General features: G+C 40.1%; 2 protein-coding genes across 2 annotated transcripts; both read right to left on the reverse strand.

The window, feature by feature from the left end:
* Window positions 1–1,706: 1,706 nt before the first annotated feature.
* Window positions 1,707–12,601, reverse strand: LOC144445301 (uncharacterized). Its single transcript, XM_078134843.1, has 3 exons — window positions 12,587–12,601; window positions 11,823–11,949; window positions 1,707–4,579 (listed from the first exon to the last, which is right to left on the reverse strand). Exons 1-3 carry the CDS (start codon window positions 12,599–12,601, stop codon window positions 1,707–1,709), a joined length of 3,015 nt encoding a protein of 1,004 aa, XP_077990969.1.
* Window positions 12,602–16,879: 4,278 nt separating this feature from the next.
* LOC144445303 (uncharacterized) lies at window positions 16,880–25,004 on the reverse strand. The gene is made up of 3 exons (XM_078134844.1): window positions 24,941–25,004; window positions 17,272–20,442; window positions 16,880–17,196 (listed from the first exon to the last, which is right to left on the reverse strand). The coding sequence occupies exons 1-3, from the start codon at window positions 25,002–25,004 to the stop codon at window positions 16,880–16,882; spliced, it is 3,552 nt and encodes a 1,183-aa protein (XP_077990970.1).
* Window positions 25,005–25,924: the final 920 nt, after the last annotated feature.

The following is a 25,924-nucleotide window of genomic DNA, read 5'->3' on the forward strand; positions in this document are numbered from 1 at the left end:
GCAATCATTTTACTACTTGATTAATTTCACAACTAGACAACAGAAGTAATGTCCCCACCAAATACCAAGACAATCGGTCTCGTAGTGTTTGAATTTATGTCACACACACACACACACCCAGAGAGGCAGGTAGGCAGGCAGAGAGCCAGACACCGCACCATTCCTACAACACAACTGAACCTTATCAGTTCAGTTATGCTAAAAGGGGTCATTTTGAAAAATGTTACCCTTGGCCAGCTCTCTTTCCTCTTTGCCTATTATATGAATCATGAGGTTGAGTATCATGACGTCAAGGTGAGAAACACAAAGCTCAACTTATAAAGACACTAGACATATTCATAGATGCATACACACATAATATATACATACACATATAAATCAATCAATCAATCAATCAATAAATAAATAAATAAATAAATAAATAAAAACATACATACATTCATACATACATACATACATACATACATACATAAATTTATACACACGCGCGCGCCCACACACACCCACACACACACCTGCCTGCCTACATACATACATACATATTCTTGTCTATACAACTTCTTTGCCATGTTCTGAAAGTGCCTATAGCAGCACTAACACTCAGGCATCAAGCTAACTACTTTTTGGGTTGACAGGGGATTCCAATCAACTTAAAACCCGGTATTACATGTTTTTGAACTATCTAAACTGCCTGCCTGCCCACCTACCTACATAGACACAGACAGAGAGACAGACAGACAGAGAGACAGACAGAGAGACAGAGAGACAGACAGACAGACAGACAGACAGACAGACAGACAGACAGACAGACAAACAAACAAACAAACAGACAGAAAGACATCTCCCCCGGCAGCTGAAACTAAATAGGAAATGACAACATCATATGTGAACAAACATTTAATCTAACAAAACATCGAGTAATGAATGTCAAAATGAACATTAGGTGGGCCTAACTTAGGTAAGAGATTGCATCCTAAGTACACTTGTCCCAGTATTCAAGGTGATTGTACCTAAAATACACTTGTCCCAACATTTCAAGGTGATTCCATCCAAAGTACATTTGTCCCAGCATTAAAAGGTGATTGCACCCTAAGTATCAACTCGATCATGTACTCTAGGATCCCTTATAATACAGTCTTTCATTTGTATGAATTGATCAGTTTCGTTATACCACATCTCTAATTATAATATCAACTAGTGTATTTTCATACAGTGCGTCTTTCATATGGGTGGATTGTAAAGTGCTGCATTAAAATTTTCACTTTCCCAGAATCCTTTACCACACATCCTGCAAACAAATGTTATTCATTTAGTACAGATTCTCGCATGATTCTTAAGATTATCACTATCATAGAATCCTTCACCACACCTTAACAAACAAACAAACAGCCTTTCGTTTGTGTGGATCATCATGTCACAGCCCTAGGATTAAACCCTTTTCCACTCTTAACATTCATATGGTCTTTATTTGCAAGCATTGTCATGAGCCTATCCAGCCTGTCACTTTGACTAAACCCTTTACCACACTCTTTACATTCATATGGTCTTTCATTTGTGTAGATCATCACTTGCCCCTTCAAGCTACCACTTTCATTAAACCCTTTACTACACTCTTTACATTGCTATTGTCTTTTATGTGTATGGATCATCATGTGTGTCTTCATATTGCTACTTCGATTAAACCCTTTACCACACTCTTTACATTTTTATGGTCTTTCATTTGTGTGGATCACCATCATGTGATTCTTAAGATGGCTACTTTGTTTAAACCCTTTACCACACTCTTTACATTCATATGGTCTTTCATTTGTGTGGATCACTATGTGTCTCTTCAGATGGCCACCCTGATTAAACCCTTTACCACACTCTTTACATTTATATGGTCTTTTATTTGTGTGGATCACCATGTGCTTCTTCAGATTGCTACTACAATTAAACCCTTTACCACACTCTTTACATTCAAATGGTCTTTCATTTGTGTGGATCATCATGTGTGTCTTCAAACTGCCATTTCGATTAAACCTTTTGCCACACTCTTTACATTCATATTGTCTTTCGTTTGTGTGGATCACCATGTGTGCCTTCAGAGAGTCACTACGTTTAAACCCTTTACAGCACTCTTTACATTCATATGGTCTGTTATTTGTGTGCATCATCATGTGTGTCTTCAGACTGCCACTTTGATTAAACCCTTTACAGCACTCTTTACAATCATATGGTCTTTCATTTGTGTGGATCATCATGTGATTCTTCAGAGTGCCACTTTGATTAAACCCTTTGCCACACACTTTACATTCATATGGTCTTACATCTGTGTCGATCATTATGTGCCTTTTCAGATGGCTACTTCGATTAAATCCTTTACCCCAGTCTTTACATTCATATGGTCTTTCATTTGTGTGAATCATCATGTGCCTTTTAAGATGGCAACATCGATTAAATCCTTTACCACACTCTTTACATTTATATGGTCTTTCATTTGTGTGGACCATCATGTGTGTCGTCAGACTGCCACTTCGATTAAACCCTTTACCACACTCTTTACATTCATATGGTCTTTCATTTGTGTGGATCATCATGTGTTTTTTCAGAGTGCCATTTTGATTAAACCCTTTACCACACTCTTTACATTTATATGGTCTTTCATTTGTGTGGATCATCATCATGTGATTCTTCAGATAACTACTTTGATTAAACCCTTTACCACACTCTTTACATTCATATGGTCTTTCATTTGTGTGGATCACTATGTGTCTCTTCAGATGGCCACCCTGTTTAAACCCTTTACCACACTCTTTACATTTATATGGTCTTTTATGTGTGTGGATCACCATGTGCTTCTTCAGATTGCTACTACAATTAAACGCTTTACTACACTCTTTACATTCATATGGTCTTTCATTTGTGTGGATCACTATGTGTCTCTTCAGACTACCACTTTGATTAAACCCTTTACCACATTCTTTACATTCATATGGTCTTTCATTTGTATGGATCATCATCATGTGATTCTTCAGAGTGCTACTTTGATTAAACCCTTTACCACACTCTTTACATTCATATGGTCTTTCATTTGTGTGGATCACTATGTGTCTCTTCAGACTACCACTATGATTAAACTCTTTACCACACTCTTTACATTCAAATGGTCTTTCATTTGTGTGGATCATCATCATGTGTGTCTTCAGACTGCCACTTTGATTAAACCCTTTACCACACTCTTTACATTCATATGGTCTTTCATTTGTGTGGATCCTCATGTGTGTCTTCAGACTGCCACTTTGATTAAACCCTTTACCACACTCTTTACATTCATATGGTCTTTCATTTGTGTGGCTCCTCATGTGCATCTTCAGATCGCAACTTTGATTAAACCCTTTACCACATTCTTTACATTCATATGGTCTTTCATTTGTATGGATCATCATGTGCCTCTTTAGAGTGCGACTAGCATTGAACCATTTACCACACTCTCTACATTCATATGGTCTTTCACTTGTGTGGCTCATCATGTGCATCTTCAGATGGCTACTTCGATTAAACCCTTTACCACACTCTTTACATTCATATGGTTTTTCATTTGTGTGGATCATCATGTGCCTCTTCAGATGGCTACTTCGATTAAACCCTTTGTCACACACTATACATTCATATGGTTTTTTAGGTATGTGGATCATCATGTGCATCTTTAGGATGCTACTATGCTTAAACCTTTTACCACACTCTTTACATACAAATTGTTTTTCACTAGTACGGATGCAATTATGTTTTTCTTTATGGCTACTGCAATTTAACCTTTTATCACACCCACTTGGTTTTTCCTTTGTGTATATTTTTCTGTGTTTTTCAATCCTGCTTTTCTTGCCAACTATTTCACAAAGGGATTGTTTTTGATTTTTTTTAGACTTTACAGGGGTTTCCACATTCTCTGAATTCATTTCATGTGTATCAGTATTGTCATGACCTCTGTACAACATTTGATGTGTTTTCCTATCACCCTGGATCACCATCTTGTCTTCAGTTACACATGTATTTTTCCCTTCCAAGGTTTGTAAACTATCACTTCTTGGATTCATATCAGACATTTTCCTTTGATGTTGTCTCTGCTTTACCCTCTTTTCATCTAATATACGTCTATTTCCCTCCACACTTTGTAAACTCTCAGTGGTACTTGAATTACCAGGATTGCCTTTCCTCACTTTCTGTTCATGCTGTAGTTTATTCTTTCCCTGGTTAACAATCTCCTCTTCTGTTGTGCATTCATTTTCCTCCAAAGTTTCTAAACTATCAGCATTTGGACAATCATGATTATTATCAGTCACTTTCACTTGATGGTCCATTTCTCTCTCTCCCTGGTTGATAATCTTGTTTTCTGTTGTACATATACTTTTCTCCAAATTTGGTGAAATATAATTGGCATTTGTACAATCAGGATTACCTTTGGTTGCTTTCGTGTGCTGTTCTCCAGTTATATTCTCTGAATTGGTGTCACTCAGAACAGAGTCCTCATTTCCTATCGAGTCTTCCTTTAATGTAACATGGCCATAATAACAGAGACAATCAATAACCATAAATATATCTGTCAAAAATATAAAAACAGAATTGTATGAGTATGATTGAAATGTGGATGCTGGTCACATGAACTCTACTTATAAATTCGGTGGGCAGCTTTAGTTGATTTTTTATTCTTTTAGAGAAAAACATACCCAAACATCTCATTTGGAACAGAACAAACTGACAAAGGCTGTTGACTTAACCCACACTTTTAAATCAAAAGTAAATGAGTGGAGCATCTTGTCTTCAAAATTTCATCCATTTTTATTCATACATGCTCCACCTATACTATTATTACATACATGTATGTACCAGGGCATGCTTGTGGTGTTTTCACTACAGAGCAATACCAAAAACATTATTGCATACCTGCATGCAAATTATATGCAAATAAGGATGCAATCATTCCCTACACAAGAAATCATGTGTGATTTTTATGGAAACTTTCCGTTTATGATAAACATATGTAACAATAACAGAACCCCATGCCATGTGAGTTCAAGTGTGGGTACTCAGGGGTATTTGCACTCATGCTTGCACTGTTGCAGTGTTTTCTGCTGCACTGTCACCCGCTACACTCATGAAAGTACAGGTGCAGACAACACTGCAAGCACACATGCAAATGCCCCAATAATATTCCCCTGCTCAGCCTGGTACTCTTTCAACCAACTGTTACGCATGATTTTAGTTTCATTTATTTTTGATTGTTTTTATTTGTGAAAAAAACTGATTCAAAACAAACAAAAATTTCGCGACAATGTATCAATAACGGTGACCTATACATTGACCTCAATATAATTAGTGTACAGTGAGGGTGCGCCACTCAACAAAATCTTGCGAATGTGTAAAATCGAGGTGGGACAGAAGTAAGTTCAACACGCACATGCCATATCCCGGGTATGTAGGGGATCACGAAAGCCGAGTGAACATGACATTCACAAGCCATTAACGGTCCAAGTGCAACAAACCCGCGGGCTTGCCTGACGAAAACGGGTGTCATAAAAGTTGTTTGCATCTCTAAAGCTGTTTGTAGTGTTACTTATAATAGCCTAATAAATTGATAACAACTGATATAAGACGGAGATAAGGTTTGCCTCAATTGACCCACTCCTTAGAAATGATCTTACGCTGTGAACTACACTGTTTACTTGTGTTATGTAAGAGCCCATCATCACATGTGTAAATATTGGTACTCTTTGATAACAAGTGGACTTGCTTCTTTAATGGCTTGTCCCAGTAATGAGTCGAGGATGGCAAGCTTTCCTGTGCTGAGAATAGGAGGCGTGGCGGGCATTTCAACAACATTATTGACAACTAACTTTCATTGGGACTAGACGAATCACAGATATAAAGCTAAATTTCTTGCATAAATCATGAAATTGCAAGACTTTATCCTTAGGCATTCAGTTTAAATCTGGTTATTTATTAATGTTATGTACACAAATGATTGTCAGAGCATTGATTCTAGTAGTTTGCCCGTATATTTTCTGATGATGCTGCCATACTTGCTCTCCTGAACAATGCAGACTCTGTGAAGGTACATAGAAGTTCAGTTACAGATTTTTTTCTGAGTGGTGTACTACAAATTTTTTTTTGGAGCTAAATGTGTCCAAAACAAAAGAGATTGATTTTCGTCGAAATGCATTGCCTGATGGCACCATTGTGATTAATGGTGAGCCTGTTGAACAGGTGGTGTCTTACAAATATCTTGGTTTGAACCTTGACAATAAACTCTCATTTACACATCATACTACAGCTGTCCTAAAGAAATGCCAACAGGGTTTACACATGCTTTGCCGGTTGCGCTCTTTCAATATAGATGCTAAACTGCTTCTGCTGCTCTATCATAGCATTATTGAACCTCTTTTAACTTATTGTAACATCTGTTATATTCCTCTGCTCTCTGCTGTCAATCGAAATAAACTTCTGAAAATTTCTTTCACTGCTGCTAAAATTTTGGGCCTGCCGCCTCCTGCTCTCTCGGACCTTACTGATCGTGCAATACTGCACAAGGCACGTGTGATTGCTGTTGATGACAAACATCCACTTTATGCATATTTTGATATTCTCCCATCTGGCTTAAGATACCGTTGTCTTAAATGCTCCAAAGTTTGTTACAGCAAGAGTTTTGTGCCATCAGCCGTCAGATTGTTAAATCATTGCTAAGTTGTATTTGTGTACTAAGTGTATTTATATTTGTATTTATATTTATATTTGTATTTGTATTTGTATTTGTATTTGTGTAGATGTTTCGCTTGGACTTTTGTGAGTTGTATACTACATATCCTTGAGGACCAATAAATAAAAAATAATAATAATAATAAAAATAATAATAATGTACAGACATGACTGAGTAAAGAAAACAGACATGTATAAGGTCAAAAAGAAATATAATTGGTTATCTTTTTAAAATGTTTTTAAAATCTTTAGGGTCAGCAGCTTAAACTGGGATTGGCCAGGTTATCGGAAACACATTTTGTTTGTATTTGGCCTTAATTTGCATATAAGAGGTATCTGTGCTAACTTGGCCCAACCATACTAAGTCAGCCTAACCGTAAAAACTCGGCCTACCCATACTAACTTGGCCTACCCATGCTAACTCGGCCAACCCGTACCAACTCAGCCTACCCATGCTAATTTGGCCCAACCGTATTAACTTGGCCCACCCATACTAACTCGGCCCTACCCATGCTAACTCGCCTTACCTGTGCTAACTCAGCCGACCCATACTAACTCGGCACAACCGTAATAACTCAGCCTACCTGTGCTAACTCGACCTACCTGTGCTAACTCAGCCCATTCAGTGACATTATAATGAGCACAGCGGTTAAAGTTTGTTCTCAAAGGTATTTCGTAAAATCACACGGACCAACTACTTCTGAAAAACCGTAATAACTCAGCCTACCCATGCTAACTCAGCCTACCTGTGCTAACTTAACCTACCCATGCTAACTCGGCCGACCCGTACCAACTCAGCCTACCCATGCTAACTCAGCCTACCCATGGTAACCCGGCCCACCCATACTAACTCGGCCTACCCATGCTAATTTGGCCTACCTATGCTAATTTGGCCTACCTGTGCTAACTCGGCACAACCGTACTAACTTGGCCTAACCGTATTACCTCGGCCTCTCCATGCTAACTCGGCCTACCTGTGCTAACTCGGCTGACCCGTACTAACTCGGCCCAACCGTAATAACTTGGCCTACCTGTGGTAACTCGGCCCGCCCATACTAAATCGGCTTACCCATACTAACTTGGCCTACCCATGCTAACTTGATCGACCTGTATCAACTCAGTCTACCCATGCTATCTGTGCTATCTCGGCCCAATCGTACTAACTCGGCCCAACCGTAAAAACTTGGCCTACCCATGCTAACTCGACCTACCTGTGCTAACTCAGCCCAACCATACTAACTCAGCCCAACCATAATAACTCGGCCTATCCATACTAACTTGGCCTACCCATGCTAACTCGGCCGACCAGTACCAACTCAGCCTACCCGTGCTAACTTGGCCCGACCGTAATAACTCGGCCCACCCATACTAACTCGGCCTACCCATGCTACCTTGGCCTACCTGTGCTAACTCGGCCAACTGGTACTAACTAGGCCCAACCCTAATAACTCAGCCTACCGGTGGTAACTCGGCTCACCCATACTAACTCAGCCTACCCATGCTAACTCGGCCTACCTGTGCTAACTCGGCCTACCTGTGCTAACCTGGCCTACCTGTGTTAACACGGCCTACCCATGCTAACTCGGCCTATTCAGTGACATAATGAGCACAGCGGTTAAAGTTTGTTCACAAAGGTATTTAGTTTAATTTTGGAAAACACAGTCTGACTGAGTGTATCACTGATACCGTTAGATACTACAAGCTTGTACTAAAAGCGATATTTGCCAAATCTGTAGAATAAGAATTTCCGATCATGATATTAAAGCCTGATGTGCAGGGAAGGTCCCCCAGTACAGCTTACAGAAATAATTTGCACTGAAAACACACGATGTACAGATAATAGATACTATCTGTTTGAATTTTATTAATAACGTAACATCTATGTTGTAGTTGGTTATTTGATGGGCCGAGTTGGCAGGGTGCGAGCTCAGTAGGCAATGGACCATGTTGGGCGTAAACCAGGTCACTCAGCCACCCATTCACTCACCAACCCCTACTCATTCACCCACCAATGCATGCACCAAACCCCACAGTCATTCACTCACCCACCAATGAATGCACCAACCCACTCCCCCCCCCCCATACACACCCACACACACACATACCCATCCATTCACTGGGGTACATGTAGGTTCAACTCGGCCCATTGCACCTCGGCCTACCTATGCCAACTCGGCCAATGTGATTGTTAACTCTGCCTACCTGTGCTAACTCGGCCTACCTGTGCTAACTTGGCCTACCCATGCTAACTCAGCCGACCAGTACCAACTCAGCCTACCCGTGCTAACTTGGCCCGACCGTAATAGGTCGGCCCACCCATACTAACTCGGCCTACCCATGCTAACTTGGCCTACCTGTGCTAACTATGCCGACTCGTACTAACTCGGCCCAACCCTAATAACTCAGCCTACCGGTGGTAACTTGGCTCACCCATACTAACTCATCCTACCCATGCTAACTCTGCCTACCTGTGCTAACTCAGCCCAACTGTTCTAACTCGGCCCAACTGTAATAACTCAGCCTACCCATGCTAACTCAGCCTACCTGTGCTAACTCGGCCCAACCGTACTAACTCAGCCCAACCGTAATAACTCGACCTACCCATGCTAAATCAGCCTACCTGTGCTAACTTGGCCTACCTGTGCTAACCTGGCCTACCTGTGTTAACACGGCCTACCCATGCTAACTCGGCCTATTCAGTGACATTATAATGAGCACAGCGGTTAAAGTTTATTCACAAAGGTATTTAGTAAAATTTTGGAAAACACAGTCTGACTGAGTGTATCACTGATACTATTAGATACTACAAGCTTGTACTACAAGCGATATTTGCCAAATCTGTAGAATAAGAATTTCCGATCATGATATTAAAGGGTGTGCAAGGAAGGTCCCCCAGTACAGCTTATTGAAATAAATTGGCAGGGTGCGGGCTGAGTAGGCGATGGACCATGTTGGGCATTAACCAGGTCACCCACCCACCAATTCACTCACCAACCCCCACTCATTCACCCATCACTACATGCACCAACCCACTCCCCCCCCCCACACACACACACACACATACCCATCCATTCACTGGTGTACATGTAGGTTCAACTCGGCCCATTGCACCTAGGCCTACCCATGCCAACTCAGCCCATGTGATTGTTAACTCTGCCTACCAGTGCTAACTCGGCCTACCCTTGCTAACTCGACCCACCCATACTAACTTGGTCTACCCGTGCTAACTCGGCCTACCAGTGCTAACTCTGCTCACCCAGACTAACTCGGCCTACCCATGCTAAGTCGGCCTACCTGTGCTAACCTGGCCTACCCATGGTAACTCAGCCTACCCATGCTAACTCGCCCTACCCATGCTAACTCGGCCCATTCAGTGACATTATAATGAGCACAGTGGTTAAAGTTTGTTCACAAAGGTTTTTCGTAAAATTTTGTCACACAGCCCCACTACTTCTAAAAAATAGCGCAAATATTGCGTTGCCGCACAACTTCATGTTCAGGGCAATTATAGATATATAATTTTTTGAAGATTTAAAGTTGTAACCAAAACAAAATTTTCATACCTAATTTCCATCATCATAATCCAGCCATCCTATGTTGGAAGTGTACAAGACAAGTATAGCAACATCCTAATCAAACTTTAAAGGGATGTGTCTACAAGGTTTTGTACTTCTTTATTTTTTTAAATCAATTTGGAACCAAGTCATACCAATGTAACATGTTTAACTTTCTTGGTTGTCTTATTGTAATATTTTAAACACAAGCTACATTCAGTTTATATGGGTAGGTGATGAAACAGCTGTCTTACAACATATTACATAATCAAGTCATAAACCAAACTGGCCATGCTACAGGCTTTACCACCAGAGGAAATAGTAAAGTAAACATTATAGTTAATTAACAATGTACTGTTCTCACTGTGTCAGCTATTAAGGAGGACAAATCTACACATTCTCAACAAAGTTAAGCTCAATCTACTGGGTAATTTCAGAGTTGAAGATTTTTGAGGAAAAGCAATGATATAGAATAACACTTCTAGAAACATCTCACCAAGTTTCAAATTCATTCACTTAGTACTTTTTGAGATATAAGTTTTTGACCAAAAATGAACATTCTTACACCTAATTTGCATATCACTCATGGAATCATTGTATGCTTAATATATCTTCGTCTATACATCCCTAGATGCATCCCCATCAAATTTCAGCCCAATCTGCTCAGTAGTTTTGGAATTATAGATTTTTAACCAAAAAGACACATTTTTAGCCCTAATTTGCATATCACTGATGGAATCATCATGTCATGAACAAATCTTACTTTACACCCCCTAAAGAATCTTCCCACCAAATTTTGCACCAATCTGCCCAGTAGTTTCTGAGTTTAAGTTTTTTGACCAAAAATCACATTTTTTTACCCAAATCACACACCTGTGATGCGATCATTTTGATTTGAACAATTTCCCAAATAGACACCCAAGGTAATGGCCCCACCAAATATCATGGCAATCGGTTCAGCAGTTTTTGACTTTAAGTTGTTTACACACATACACACAGACAGACAGACAGACAGACAGACAGACAGACAGATACCGGGCGATCCCTATAGCACTACTGAACCTCAGTTCAGTTGTGCTAAAAACCATAATAACTCGGCCTACCCATGCTAACTCAGCCTACCTGTGCTAACTTGGCCTACCCATGCTAACTCAGCCTACCTGTGCTAACTCGGCCTACCCATGGTAACTCCATGTTGGGCGTTAACCAGGTCACTCACACACCCATTCACTCACCCACCAATGCATGCACCAACCCCCCCCCCCCCCCACACACACACACACACACACAGTGCTGAGAGGATGACAGAAACTGAACCTCAGCTGTACAGTGCTATAAAGTTATTAGATACAGCATTTCTTTCATACAGTTTACACTATATATTTTTGCCAGCAATGTATTTCTCTGTCCTTCTTTGTCTGCCTTTACATATCGCTGTTGTTGGGGCAGAGCCTACAAACAGGCCTATCAATTATGAAGTATAAAGTTTTAAATTTTCATTAAAGTTTTCACAGAACTGATACTGTATTTACTAACCTTTATCAGTGAGTTCACTGACTGAACTTGAAGACAGGTTCATGGTGTCTTGAGTTCGATTCATCTTGATATGGCGATCTTGAATTATGGTGAGCTCTTTTCCATCCAAAGTGTACACAGCGACTATCTATAATAGAGAAAATGTATACATTGTACATTTGTAATTACTAGAGAATGTTACCATGGAATTCATTGGTCTGTCGTGTTTGTAACCATTGATATTTTGGGGTGTTGTGCAATACAGTAATACCGCATCGTTTTTTTGAGTCAATGCTACTCGATGTATTAGGGGTGAGTTGAAACGTGGCAAGAAACGGGAGACAACTACTCACCTCATCAGTACGAACCGACCGCCATTTTCCAATTCATCGAAGTGCAGCGCCAGCAACGGCCAACACATTAGGGGTGCGAACAATCGATAGCAAGAACTTTCTCTAAAGCCCTCAGTGGTGAAAATGGGACAGGGCACTAGTATTTGCCTTAGGAATTGTCGATTTCGGGTCATAAATAAAGACCTCAAATATACCAGACTACAGACTGTCGCTTGTGTCTTTACTCTGTTGCTGATGTAATAAATGTACATTAGTACGAATTTACAGTCAGTAAAGAAAAGGTCAATACAAAAATTGATGCCAAAGTGGGATTTCAAGCGCTATATAAAAAATTAATATTATTATGTGTAATGTTTTATAACTGGCTTTTAATTTGTTGGTTTTATTTTGGTTATCTCATTGAAGAAGAAAAATAATAGTCTAGTTAATTACAGCCTGTGCAGGCATTATGACACAATAATAATCAACGAAACCCATCACTGCGGTCCAGCGTGGGTCGTTTTTGTCCTGTAATCCGCAAAACTTTTAAGGCAGCAATATTTGATTGACAGCTACAATATCGATTGATTATACAATGTTGCAAAGTTTAGTGAAAAGATTATCGATTTTTCCGACATGGATCGCACTGACCGTGGTGATTGTACTGACCGTTTGATAGCATTATCACAGAATAATGACGTTAGACTTTAGAGGTCCATATTTATGTAGGTTTACATGGTAAAATGTGCCGGTTTATAATGGTTTTCTTTCTTGTGTGTATTTTTGTCAACATTGGTCAGCGATACCACATAATTCTTCAGAAAGGAAACACAAATCTAAAAATTTAAAACGAACAGATTTTTACAAAATCCCTTCCGTCTCTACGAATTTTCAGACAGATTATTGCGCATTTGAAAAAAATGAAGCTGAGCAAAGTTTCGTAGTCATATAATCAACACGGCCATTGTTTTTCTCTGGGGAAATCTGATAGTATTCAGATTTCAATATCAAGTTCGGACCCCTACAATTGTTTGGTTCAAAATTTTTATCTTTGTGTTACTAGCAATAAAATTTAGAGATTTTAAGTCGTTTGAATCTGTTCTAAAATCGTATGGTTTTGATTTTTTTAATTTCCATCGCAAAATCGAGTAACCACAATGTTATTGTGCCATACTAGATTTGATCTGTGCCATGACCTGTGCTACCGACGTAATTTCCACGACTCAAAAAAGCTGCCCAAAATTTTATGAAAATGTGAATAAAAAACTATCATATGTTTGGATAGATATCAAAAATTGTAATATGGTATGTTTACTCCACAACGTTTTTCTTAGCTGGCAATATTAGGAAATACAATGCCGAACTGACTCAGAACGATTTTTCACCTAGCGCTCATAAGCTTACAAAAAACACGGACAGAAGTATCGGACACAGAGGGCGCGTCCTGGACCGCAGTGATCATGTCTTCAGATCACATCTACACCATAGCAACAAATCAGGGGGTGTCACAACCTAGCAAAGCCAATTACTATTACTAAATAATTAAGTACGGATCGGTGTGGTTATTGACTGACACGAACTTTTATACACATAGTTTAACTTGTGCTGAAAGACGTTAATCATAAGCATAGTTCTAATATATCAATCCCGTCTTTTCTGTTATCAACCGTTAAGCTAAGAACATTTTAGCAAGATATTCAATTTCTTCAATTTCAGATTATTTTATCTCTATTCACTCATTTTGTGGTAATTAGATAGGCCATTCCAGACTGCAAACAGGAAATTGGGAATACAGCGCCCTCACTCGAATTACGAGTTTCACCATCTCATTGTACTGTTTCTGAAGAACTGTACGTGTCCTTGGTATTTTGTATTAGTGTAAAACAGGGATGTTTTTCGTACTGTTCAGACATCGAGGAATGCAGCAATTCTCTATAATTAACTGAGTAACATATACCATGTATACCCCCAAGGTACACACAGACAGGAAGTAAAGCGCCACCATGGCAAATTTTGGAATGGCCTATTGATGGTGAACTTGACCTCCACTTTTCCCTGATAAGCTGTGATAGGTGATTATTCAAAGCCACTAAAACGTCGTCAGAGCTCTATGTTTCATGATTTCCTTAGTTGACAATGTGAGCCTCTTTCAATGTATTACATTTTCTAGCAGAATACAACATTTATCCCTTCAGGGACAAGTCATTCAATTAACCTTGGTGAATGGACGTACAAAATAGAATTGCATTTAAAACGTGTCTGCGATCATCGTCACGTGACAAACCGTAGGCTCTACTATATTACGGCTCTTTTCGAAGAAGTTTTCACAGTAACGTCATGCCCGGGCATCATGCAAACTCCTACAATTACAATAGACATGAGTTATAATTTCTTGAAGTTCAAACAAAATCCAATTATGCAGATACTGTTTATATGTATGTATGTATGCATGCATGCATGTCCCCCCTCTCTCTCTCTCTCTCTCTCTCTCTCTCTCTCTCTCTCTCTCTCTCTCTCTCTCTCTCCAGCTAAATCTCCAACATTCCAAAGACTTTCTTATAATTACCGAACGTGACTATGCCAAGACAAACGAGGTTGCACGGACGCTAGAGGGCAGTATTCAGTCTTCCGACTTCAGATTCGTGGATCTTAATTTAATATGTTATTGACATCGTGTGTAAAGTTGGATAATTTTTCAATATTTCTATCGTTCCAGTCTGCATAAACAGTAGCCTACCTGTAGACTTCGTGGACTATTACTCCTTACACTAATCCTCTATCCTAAGTGATATTTTTATTTTTGCAAGTTTTGATCGACGATAGTGAAAATTCAAAACATCAAAATGTCAGTTAGAATAACGGAATAATGTAGTAGTAATAGCCGTTCAAGTCAACAGATATGCTATATGAACAGGTGATATTTTTTCTTTATTTGCGCCAATTCTAACTTTTGGCTTTCCAAATCATTGTGTTCACATCCCTGGATCAATTCTCTACCTTTCTACTCGTTTTTTTTTTTGTGTTTTTTTTTTGTTTTAAGAGGGCAATCGACCAAAAACTAACATTTTAAATGACTTACAGGTGAAATTAACTGTCCAAGTATGTGAAGGAATTGATAGGTGACCTTATCGGTACGTTTCTCTTTTTTTACTTTACATGTTAACATGTAATATGGCCCAGCTTTAATAGGACATAGTATAGACGCAAGAATTTTTTTTCTGTATAACTTGTTTCATTTGAACAAATCTTATGTTGTTTGATGATCTACTTGCTGCCTAACTATCGATGTTGTTATTTTTGCACAAAATATAGTATTATTTCAATGTTGCTATGGGCATGGGATACTTGCTAGGCATATATGTGTTCATTTGCCAAATGTTTATCCATCTACCTGTACAGCCCTGTTATCATCTTTATCAATTACGTCATCATTTGGTTGTAGCTATGGGCATGGTCTTCAATTTATTGACGAGATAATCATGTTGTGAATAAACCTTCATTAGCACATCCGACATAAATTTAAATCCTAATATTCTCAGTAGTTTGAGAATAACCTAATTTGCATATCATTGATGGCATCATGTCATCAACATTTCTTATCTACACACTCCTAAGAACACTCCTACCAAATTTCAGACCACTCTGTCCATTAGCTTTTGAGTGACATTTTTTGAAAACCAAATCACACACCTGTGAAGCAATCATTTTACTACTTGAACAATTTCACAACTAGACACCAGAAGTAATGTCCCCACCAAATACCAAGACAATCGGTCTCGTAGAGTTTAAAATTTAAGTCACACGCACACACACACACACACACACACACACACACACACACACACACACACGCAAAGGCAGAGAGCCAGACACCGCACCATTCCTACAGCACAACTAAACCTTATCAGTTCAGTTATGCTAAAAGGGGTCATTTTGAAAGATGTTACCCTTGGCCAGCTCTCTTTCCTCTTTGCCTATTATATGAATCATGAGGTTGAGTATCATGACGTCAAGGTGAGAAACACAAAGCTCAACTTAAAGACACTAAACATATTCATAGATACATACACACATAATATATACATATACACATAAATCAATCAATCAATAAATAAATAAATAAAAACATACATACATTCATACATAAATTTATACACACGCGCGCGCCCACACACACACACACACCTGCCTGCCTACATACATACATACATATTCTTGTCTATACAACTTCTTTGCCATGTTCTGAAAGTGCCTATAGCAGCACTAACACTCAGGCATCAAGCTAACTACTTTTTGGGTTGACAGGGGATTGCAATCAACTTAAAACCCGGTATTACATGTTTTTGAACTACCTAAACTGCCTGCCTGCCCACCTACCTACATAGACACAGACAGAGAGACAGAGAGACAGAGACAGACAGACAGACAGACAGACAGACAGACAGACAGACAGACAGACAGACAGACAGACAGACAGAAAGACATCTCCCCCGGCAACTGAAACTCAATAGGAAATGACAACATCATATGTGAACAAACATGTAATCTAACAAAACATCGAGTAATGAATGTCAAAAATGTCAAAACAGCCTTTCGTTTGTGTGGATCATCATGTCACAGCCCTAGGATTTGTGTGGATCACCCTTTTCCACTCTTAACATTCATATGGTCTTTATTTGCAAGCATAGTCATGTGCCTATCCAGCCTGTCACTTTGACTAAACCCTTTACCACACTCTTTAAATTCCTATGGTCTTTCATTTGTGTAGATCATTACTTGCCCCTTCAAGCTACCACTTTCATTAAACCCTTTACTACACTCTTTACATTCATATGGTCTTTCATTTGTGTGGATCACTATGTGTCTCTTCAGACTACCACTATGATTAAACCCTTTACCACACTCTTTACATTTATATGGTCTTTCATTTGTGTGGATCACCATCATGTGATTCTTAAGATGGCTACTTTGTTTAAACCCTTTACCACACTCTTTACATTCATATGGTCTTTCATTTGTGTGGATCACTATGTGTCTCTTCAGATGGCCACCCTGATTAAACCCTTTACCACATTCTTTACATCTTTATCGTCTTTCATTTGTGTGGATCACCATCATGTGATTCTTAAGATGGCTACTTTGTTTAAACCCTTTACCACACTCTTTACATTCATATGGTCTTTCATTTGTGTGGATCACTATGTGTCTCTTCAGATGGCCACCCTGATTAAACCCTTTACCACACTCTTTACATTTATATGGTCTTTCATTTGTGTGGATCATCATGTGTTTTTTCAGAGTGCCATTTTGATTAAACCCTTTACCACACTCTTTACATTTATACGGTCTTTTATTTGTGTGGATCATCATAATGTGATTCTTCAGATAACTACTTTGATTAAACCCTTTACCACACTCTTTACATTCATATGGTCTTTCATTTGTGTGGATCACTATGTGTTTCTTCAGATGGCCACCCTGTTTAAACCCTTTACCACACTCTTTACATTTATATGGTCTTTTATTTGTGTGGATCACCATGTGCTTCTTCAGATTGCTACTACAATTAAACCCTTTACTACACTCTTTACATTCATATGGTCTTTCATTTGTGTGGATCACTATGTGTCTCTTCAGACTACCACTTTGATTAAACCCTTTACCACATTCTTTACATTCATACGGTCTTTCATTTGTATGGATCATCATCATGTGATTCTTCAGAGTGCTACTTTGATTAAACCCTTTACCACACTCTTTACATTCATATGGTCTTTCATTTGTGTGGATCACTATGTGTCTCTTCAGACTACCACTATGATTAAACTCTTTACCACACTCTTTACATTCAAATGGTCTTTCATTTGTGTGGATCATCATCATGTGTGTCTTCAGACTGCCACTTTGATTAAACCCTTTACCACACTCTTTACATTCATATGGTCTTTCATTTGTGTGGATCCTCATGTGCGTCTTCAGATCGCAACTTTGATTAAACCCTTTACCACATTCTTTACATTCATATGGTCTTTCATTTGTGTGGATCATCATGTGTGTCTTCAAACTGCCATTTCGATTAAACCTTTTGCCACACTCTTTACATTCATATTGTCTTTCATTTGTGTGGATCACCATGTGTGCCTTCAGAGAGTCACTACGTTTAAACCCTTTACAGCACTCTTTACATTCATATGGTCTGTTATTTGTGTGCATCATCATGTGTGTCTTCAGACTGGCACTTTGATTAAACCCTTTACAGCACTCTTTACAATCATATGGTCTTTCATTTGTGTGGATAATCATGTGATTCTTCAGAGTGCCACTTTGATTAAACCCTTTGCCACACTCTTTACATTTATATGGTCTTTCATTTGTGTGAATCACCATGTGTGTCTTCAGATTACCACTTCGATTAAACCGTTTACCACACTTTTTACATTTATATGGTCTTTCATTTGTATGGATCATCATGTGATTCTTCAGAATGCCAGTTTGACTAAACCCTTTACCACACTCTTTACATTTATATGGTCTTTCATTTGTGTGGATCCTCATGTGCCTTTTCAGATGGCTACTTCGATTAAATCCTTTACCACACTCACTACATTCAACTGATTTTTCATTTGTGTGAATTATCATGTGTGTCTTCAGATGGCTACTTCGATTAAACCCTTTACTACACACTTTACATTCATATGGTCTTACATCTGTGTCGATCATCATGTGCCTTTTCAGATGGCTACTTCGATTAAATCCTTTACCCCAGTCTTTACATTCATATGGTCTTTCATTTGTGTGAATCATCATGTGCCTTTTCAGATGGCTACTTCGATTAAATCTTTTACCACACTCTTTACATTCATATGGTCTTTCATTTGTGTGGATCATAATGTGCCTTTTCAGATGGCTACTTCGATTAAATCCTTTACCACACTCTTTACATTTATATGGTCTTTCATCATTTGTGTGAATCATCATGTGCGTCGTCAGACTGCCACTATCATTAAACCCTTTACCACACTCTTTACATTTATATGGTCTTTCATTTGTATGGATCACTATGTGTCTCTTCAGATGGCTACTTTGACTAAACCCTTTACCACACTCTTTACATTCATATGGTCTTTCATTTGTGTGGATCACTATGTGCATCTTCAGATGGCTACTTCGATTAAACCCTTTACCACACTCTTTACATTCATATGGTCTTTCATTTGTATGGATCATCATGTGCCTCTTTAGAGTGCGACTAGCATTGAACCATTTACCACACTCTCTACATTCATATGGTCTTTCACTTGTGTGGCTCATCATGTGCATCTTCAGATGGCTACTTCGATTAAACCCTTTGTCACACACTATACATTCATATGGTTTTTTAGGTATGTGGATCATCATGTGCATCTTTAGGATGCTACTATGCTTAAACCTTTTACCACACTCTTTACATACAAATTGTTTTTCACTAGTACGGATGCAATTATGTTTTTCTTTATGGCTACTGCAATTTAACCTTTTATCACACCCACTTGGTTTTTCCTTTGTGTATATTTTTCTGTGTTTTTCAATCCTGCTTTTCTTGTCAAACTCCTTGCCACCTATAATACAAAGGGATTTTTTCATATTTTTTTTAGATTTTACAGGGGTTTCCACTTTCTCTGATTTCATTTCATGTGTATCAGTATTGCCATGACCTCTGTACAACATTTGATGTGTTTTTCTATCACCCTGGATCACCGTCTTGTCTTCAGTTACACATGTATTTTTCCCTTCCAAGGTTTGTAAACTATCACTTCTTGGATTCATATCAGACATTTTCCTTTGATGTTGTCTCTGCTTTACCCTCTTTTCATCTAATATACGTCTATTTCCCTCCACACTTTGTAAACTCTCAGTGGTACTTGAATTACCAAGATTGCCTTTCCTCACTTTCTGTTCATGCTGTAGTTTATTCTTTCCCTGGTTAACAATCTCCTCTTCTGTTGTGCATTCATTTTCCTCCAAAGTTACTAAACTATCAGCATTTGGACAATCATGATTATTATCAGTCACTTTCACTTGATGGTCTATTTCTCTCTTTCCCTGGTTTATAATCTTGTTTTCTGTTGTACATATACTTTTCTCCAAATTTGGTGAAATATAATTGGCATTTGTACAATCAGGATTACCTTTGGTTGCTTTCGTGTGCTGTTCTCCAGTTATATTCTCCGTATTAACCTCACTCAGAACAGAGTCCTCATTTCCTATCGGGTCTTCCTTTAATGTAACATGGCCATAATAACAGAGACAATCAATGACCATAAATATATCTGTCAAAAAATATAAAAACATAATTATAGTATAATTGAAATGTGGATGCTGGTCACATGAACCCTACTTATAAATTCAGTGGGCTGGTTTAGTTGATTTTTTTATTCTTTTAGAGAAAAACATACCCAAACATCTCATTTGGAACAGAACAATCTGACAAAGGCTGTTGACTTAACCCACACTACTAAATCAAAAGTAAATGAGTGGAACATCTTGTCTTCAAAATTTCATCCAAATTTTATTCATACATGCTCCACCTATACTATTATTACACACATGTATGTACCAGGACATACTTGTGGTGTTTACACTACAGAGCAATACCATAATCATTATTGCATACCTGCATGCAAATTATATGCAAATAAGGATGCAATCATTCCCTACACAAGAAAACATGTGATTTTTATCGAAACTTGCCATTTCTGATAAATAACAGAACCCCATGCCATGTGAGTTCAAGTGTGGGTACTCAGGGGTATTTGCACTCATACTTGCACTGTTGCAGTGTTTTCTGCTGCACTGTCACCCACTACACTCAAGAAAGTACAGGTGCAGACAACAATGCAATCACACATGCAAATGCCCCAATATTATTTCCCGGCTCATCAGCCTGGTACTCTTTCAACCAACTGGTATGCAGGATTTTAGTTTCATTTATTTTTAATTGTTTTTATTTGTGAAAATAAAATGGTTCAAAACAAACAAAAATATCAGTCAGAATACCCCTTCTGTGAACTTTGATGAAATATTTAAAATAAAGAGAAATCGTGTCTTTTTACATTTTCAATTACAAATTTAGGAAGTATTATATTGACCTCAAACCGTCTCCTTTTTACCTCGGCCTACCCGTGCCAACTTAGCCGATGTGATTGTTAACTCTGCCTCCCTGTACCAACTAAGCCTTCCAATGCTAACTCAGCCTACCCATACTAACTTGGCCTACCCATGCTAACTAGGTTGACCCGTACCAACTCGGCCTACCCATGCTAACTCAGCCTACCCGTGGTAACTCGGCCTACCCATACTAACTCGGCCTACCCGTGAAAACTCAGCCTACCTGTGCTAACTCGGCCCAACCGTACTAACTCGGCCTAACCGTAATAACTTGGCCTACCCATACTAACTTGGCCTACCCATGCCAACTCAGCTGACCCATACCAACTTAGCCAACCCATAATAACTCGGCCTACCCATGCTAACTCAGCCTTACTGTGCTAACTCGGCCCAAAAGTTCTAACTCAGCCCAATGAGCACAGTGGTTAAAGGTATTTTGTAAAATTTTGTCACACAGACCCACTACTTCTGAAAAACTGTACTAACTTGGACTACCTATGCTAACTCAGCGTACCTGTGCTAACTCGACCCACCCATACTAACTCGGCCTACCCATGCTACCTCGGCCAACCAGTACCAACTCAGCCTACCCATGCTAACTCAGCCTACCCGTGCTAACTCGGCCCAACAGTACTAACTTTGCCTAACCGTAGTAACTCAGCCTCTCCATGCTAACTCAGCCTACCTGTGCTAACTCAGCCTACCTGTGCTAACTCGGCCCAACCGTAATAACTCAACCTACCCGTGGTAACTTAGCCCACCCATACTAACTTGGCCTACCCATGCTAACTCGGCCTACCTGTGCTAACTCAGCCCAACCATACTAACTCAGCCCAAACGTAATAACACGGCCTATCCATACTAACTTGGCCTACCCATGCTAACTCGGCCGACTAGTACCAACTCAGCCTACCCGTGCTAACTTAGCCCGACCGTATTAACTCGGCCCACCCATACTAACTCGGCCTACCCGTGCTAACTCGGCCTACCTGTGCTAACTCGGCCCAACCGTACTAACTTTGCCTAACCGTAGTAACTCGGCCTCTCCACGGTAACTCAGCCTACCTGTGCTAACTCGGCCTACCTGTGCTAACTCGGCTGACCCGTTCTAACTCGGCCTAACCGTAATAACTCAGCCTACCTGTGGTAACTCGGTCCACCCATATCAACTCGGCCTACCCATGCTAACTCGGTCTACCTGTGCTTACTCAGCCCAACCATACTAACTCAGCCCAAACATAATAACTCTGCCTACCAATGCTAACTCGGCCTACCCATACTAACTCCAGCTACCCTTGCTAACTCGACCGACCCGTACCACCTCAGCCTACCCGTGCTAACTTGGCCCAACCAAAATACTTGGCCCACCCATACTAACCCGCCTACCCATGCTAACTTGGCCCAACCAAAATACTTGGCCCACCCATACTAACCCGCCTACCCATGCTAACTCGGCCTACCTGTGCTAACTCGGCCCACCCATACTAACTTGGCCTACCCATGCTAACTCGGCCTACCTGTGCTTACTCAGCCCAACCATACTACCTCAGCCCAACCGTAATAACACGGCCTATCCATACTAACTTCGCCTACCCATGCTAACTTGGCCGACTAGTACCAACTCAGCCTACCCATGCTAACTTGGCCCGACCGAAACACTCGGTCCACCCATACTAAGTCCGCCTACCCATGCTAACTCGGCCTACCTGTGCTAACTCAGCCCAACCGTATTAACTCGGCCCAACCGTAATAACTCAGCATACAATTGGTAACTTGGCCAACCCATACTAACTTGGCCTACCCATGCTAACTTGGCTGACTAGTACCAACTCAGCCTACCCGTGCTAACTTGGCCCGACTGTAATAACTCGGCCCACCCATACTAACTCGGCTCACCCATGCTAACTCAGCCTACCTGTGCTAACTCGGCCTACCTGTGCTAACTCGGCCCAACCGTACTTACTCGGCCCAACCGTAATAACTCAGCCTACCGGTGGTAACTCGGCCCACCCATACTAACTCAGCCTACCCATGCTAACTCGGCCTACCTGTGGTAACTCGGCCAAGCCGTACTAAGTCGGCCCAAATGTACTAACTCAGCCCAACCGTAATAACTCGACCTACCCATGCTAACTCGGCCTACCTGTGCTAACTCGGCCCATTCAGTGACATTATAATGAGCACAGCAGTTAAAGTTTGTTCACAAAGGTATTTCGTAAAATTTTGGAAAACACAGTCTGAGTGTATCACTGATACTGTGAGATATTACAAGCTTGTACTACAAGCGATATTTGCCAAATCTGTAGAATAAGAATTTCCGATCATGATATTAAAGCCTGGTGTGCAAGGAAAGTCTCTCAGTACAGCTTACAGAAATAATTTGCACTAAAAACATACAATGTACAGATCTAGATTACAGATACTATCTGTCTGAATTTTATTAATAACGTAATATCTACTATGTAGTAGTTGGTGAGTTGATGGGCCGAGTTGGCAGGGTGCGGGTAGAGTAGGCGATGGACCATGTTGGACATTAACCAGGTCACTCACCCACCAATGCATGCACCAACCCACTCCCCCCCCCCCCCACACACACACACCCACACACACACATACCCATCCATTCACTGGGGTACATGTAGGTTCAACTCGACCCATTGCACCTCGGCCTCCCTATGCCAACTCGGCCCATGTGATTGCTAACTCTGCCTACCCTTGCTAACTCGGCCTACCCATGCTAACTCGGCCCACCCATACTAACTCGGCCGACCCGTACCAACTCAGCCTACTTGTGCTAACTCGACCTACCCATGCTAACTCTGCTCACCCATACTAACTCGGCCTACCCATGCTAACTCAGCCTACCTGTGCTAACTTGGCCTACCTATGCTTACCGGGCCTACCTGTTCTAACCCGGTCTACCCGTGCTAACTCGACCCATTCAGTGACATTATAATGAGCACAGCAGTTAAAGTTTGTTCACAAAGGTATTTCATAAAATTTTGTAACACAGACCAACTACTTCTGAAAAACCGTAATAACTCGGCCTACCCATGCTAACTCGGCCGATCCGTACCAACTCAGCCTACCAATGCTAACTCAGCCTACCCGTTTACATTTACGTTGAAAAATGCACTAGAAACACATAATGTACAGATAACAGATACTATCTGTTCCAATTTTATTACTAACGTAACATCTACTTCGTAGTTGGTGAGCTGATGAGCCGAGTTGGCAGGGTGCGGGCCGAGTAGGCGATGGACCATGTTGGGCCTTAACCAGGTCACTCACCCACCCATTCACTCACCAACACCCACACACCAATTCACTCACCCACCAATGAATGCACCAACCCCCAGTCATTCACTAACCCACCAATGCATGCACCAACCCAATCCCCCCCCCCCACACACACACACAGTGCGGAGAGGGTGACAGAAACTGAACCTCAGCTGTACAGTGCTATAAAGTTATTAGATACAGCATTTGTTTCATACACTATATATTTTTGATAGCAATGAATTTCTATGTCTTTCTATGTCTGCCTTTACATACTGTTGATGTTGGAGCAGAGCCTACAAACAGGCCTATCAAATGTGAAGTATAAAGTTTTAAATTTTCATTAAAACTTTTCACAGAACTGATACTGTATTTACTAACCTTTATCAGTGAGTTCACTGACTGAACTTGAAGACAGGTTCATGGTGTCTTGAGTTCGATTCATCTTGATATGGCGATCTTGAATTATGGTGAGCTCTATTCCTGCAAGATGTACCATCCAAAGTGTACACAGCGACTATCTATAATAGAGAAAATGTATACATTGTACATTTGTAATTACTAGAGAATGTTACCATGGAATTCATTGGTCTGTCGTGTTTGTAACCATTGCTATTTTGGGGTGTTGTGCAATACAGTAATACCGCATCGTTTTTTCGAGTCATTGCTACTCGATGTATTAGGGGTGAGTTGAAACGTGGCAAGAAACGGGAGACAACTACTCACCTCATCAGTACGAACCGACCGCCATTTTCCAATTCATCGAAGTGCAGCGCCAGCAACGGCCAACACATTAGGGGCGCGAAGAATCGATAGCAATAACTTTCTCTGAAGCCCTCAGTGGTGAAAATGGGACAGGGCACCAGTACTTGCCTAAGGAATCATCGATTTCTGGTTATAAAGACCTCAGACATAACACACTACAGACTGTCGCTTGTGTCTTCTCTCTGTTGTTGATGTAATAAATGTACATTGGTACGAATTTACGGTCAGTAAAGAAAAAGTCAAAACAAAAATTGATGCCAAAGTGGGATTTCAAGCGCTATATAAAAAATTAATATTATTATTTGTAATGTCTTATAACTGGCATTTATACGATTAATTTTAAGTTGTTGGTTTTATTTTGGTTATCTGATTGAAGAAGAAAAATAATAGTCTAGTTAATTACAGCCTTTGCAGGCATTATGACACAATAATAATCAACGAAACCCATCACTGCGGTCCAGCGCTGCGGGCGTGGGTCGTTTTTGTCCTGTAATCCGCAAAGCTTTTAAAGGCGGCAATATTTGATTGACAGCTAAAATATCGATTGATTATACAATGTTGCAAAGTTTAGTGAAAAGATTATCGATTTTTCCGACATGG

This window comes from Glandiceps talaboti, chromosome 14, assembly GCF_964340395.1.
Source record: "Glandiceps talaboti chromosome 14, keGlaTala1.1, whole genome shotgun sequence".
NCBI classification, from domain to species: Eukaryota; Metazoa; Hemichordata; class Enteropneusta; family Spengelidae; genus Glandiceps; species Glandiceps talaboti.

Bases quoted from the DNA above. Each gene is read 5' to 3' on its own strand.
- LOC144445301 (XM_078134843.1), bottom strand. The intron at 4,580-11,822 runs GTTAGTAAATAC...TATTTTTGACAG, and splicing joins CAGTGAACTCACTGATAAAG to ATATATTTATGGTTATTGAT.
- LOC144445303 (XM_078134844.1), bottom strand. From the start codon at position 25,004: ATGAATCGAACTCAAGACACCATGAACCTGTCTTCAAGTTCAGTCAGT. The intron at 20,443-24,940 runs GTTAGTAAATAC...ATTTTTTGACAG, and splicing joins CAGTGAACTCACTGATAAAG to ATATATTTATGGTCATTGAT. The intron at 17,197-17,271 runs GTAGCCATCTTA...AATGTGGTAAAG, and splicing joins TGGTAAAGGGTTTAAACAAA to GGTTTAATCAGGGTGGCCAT.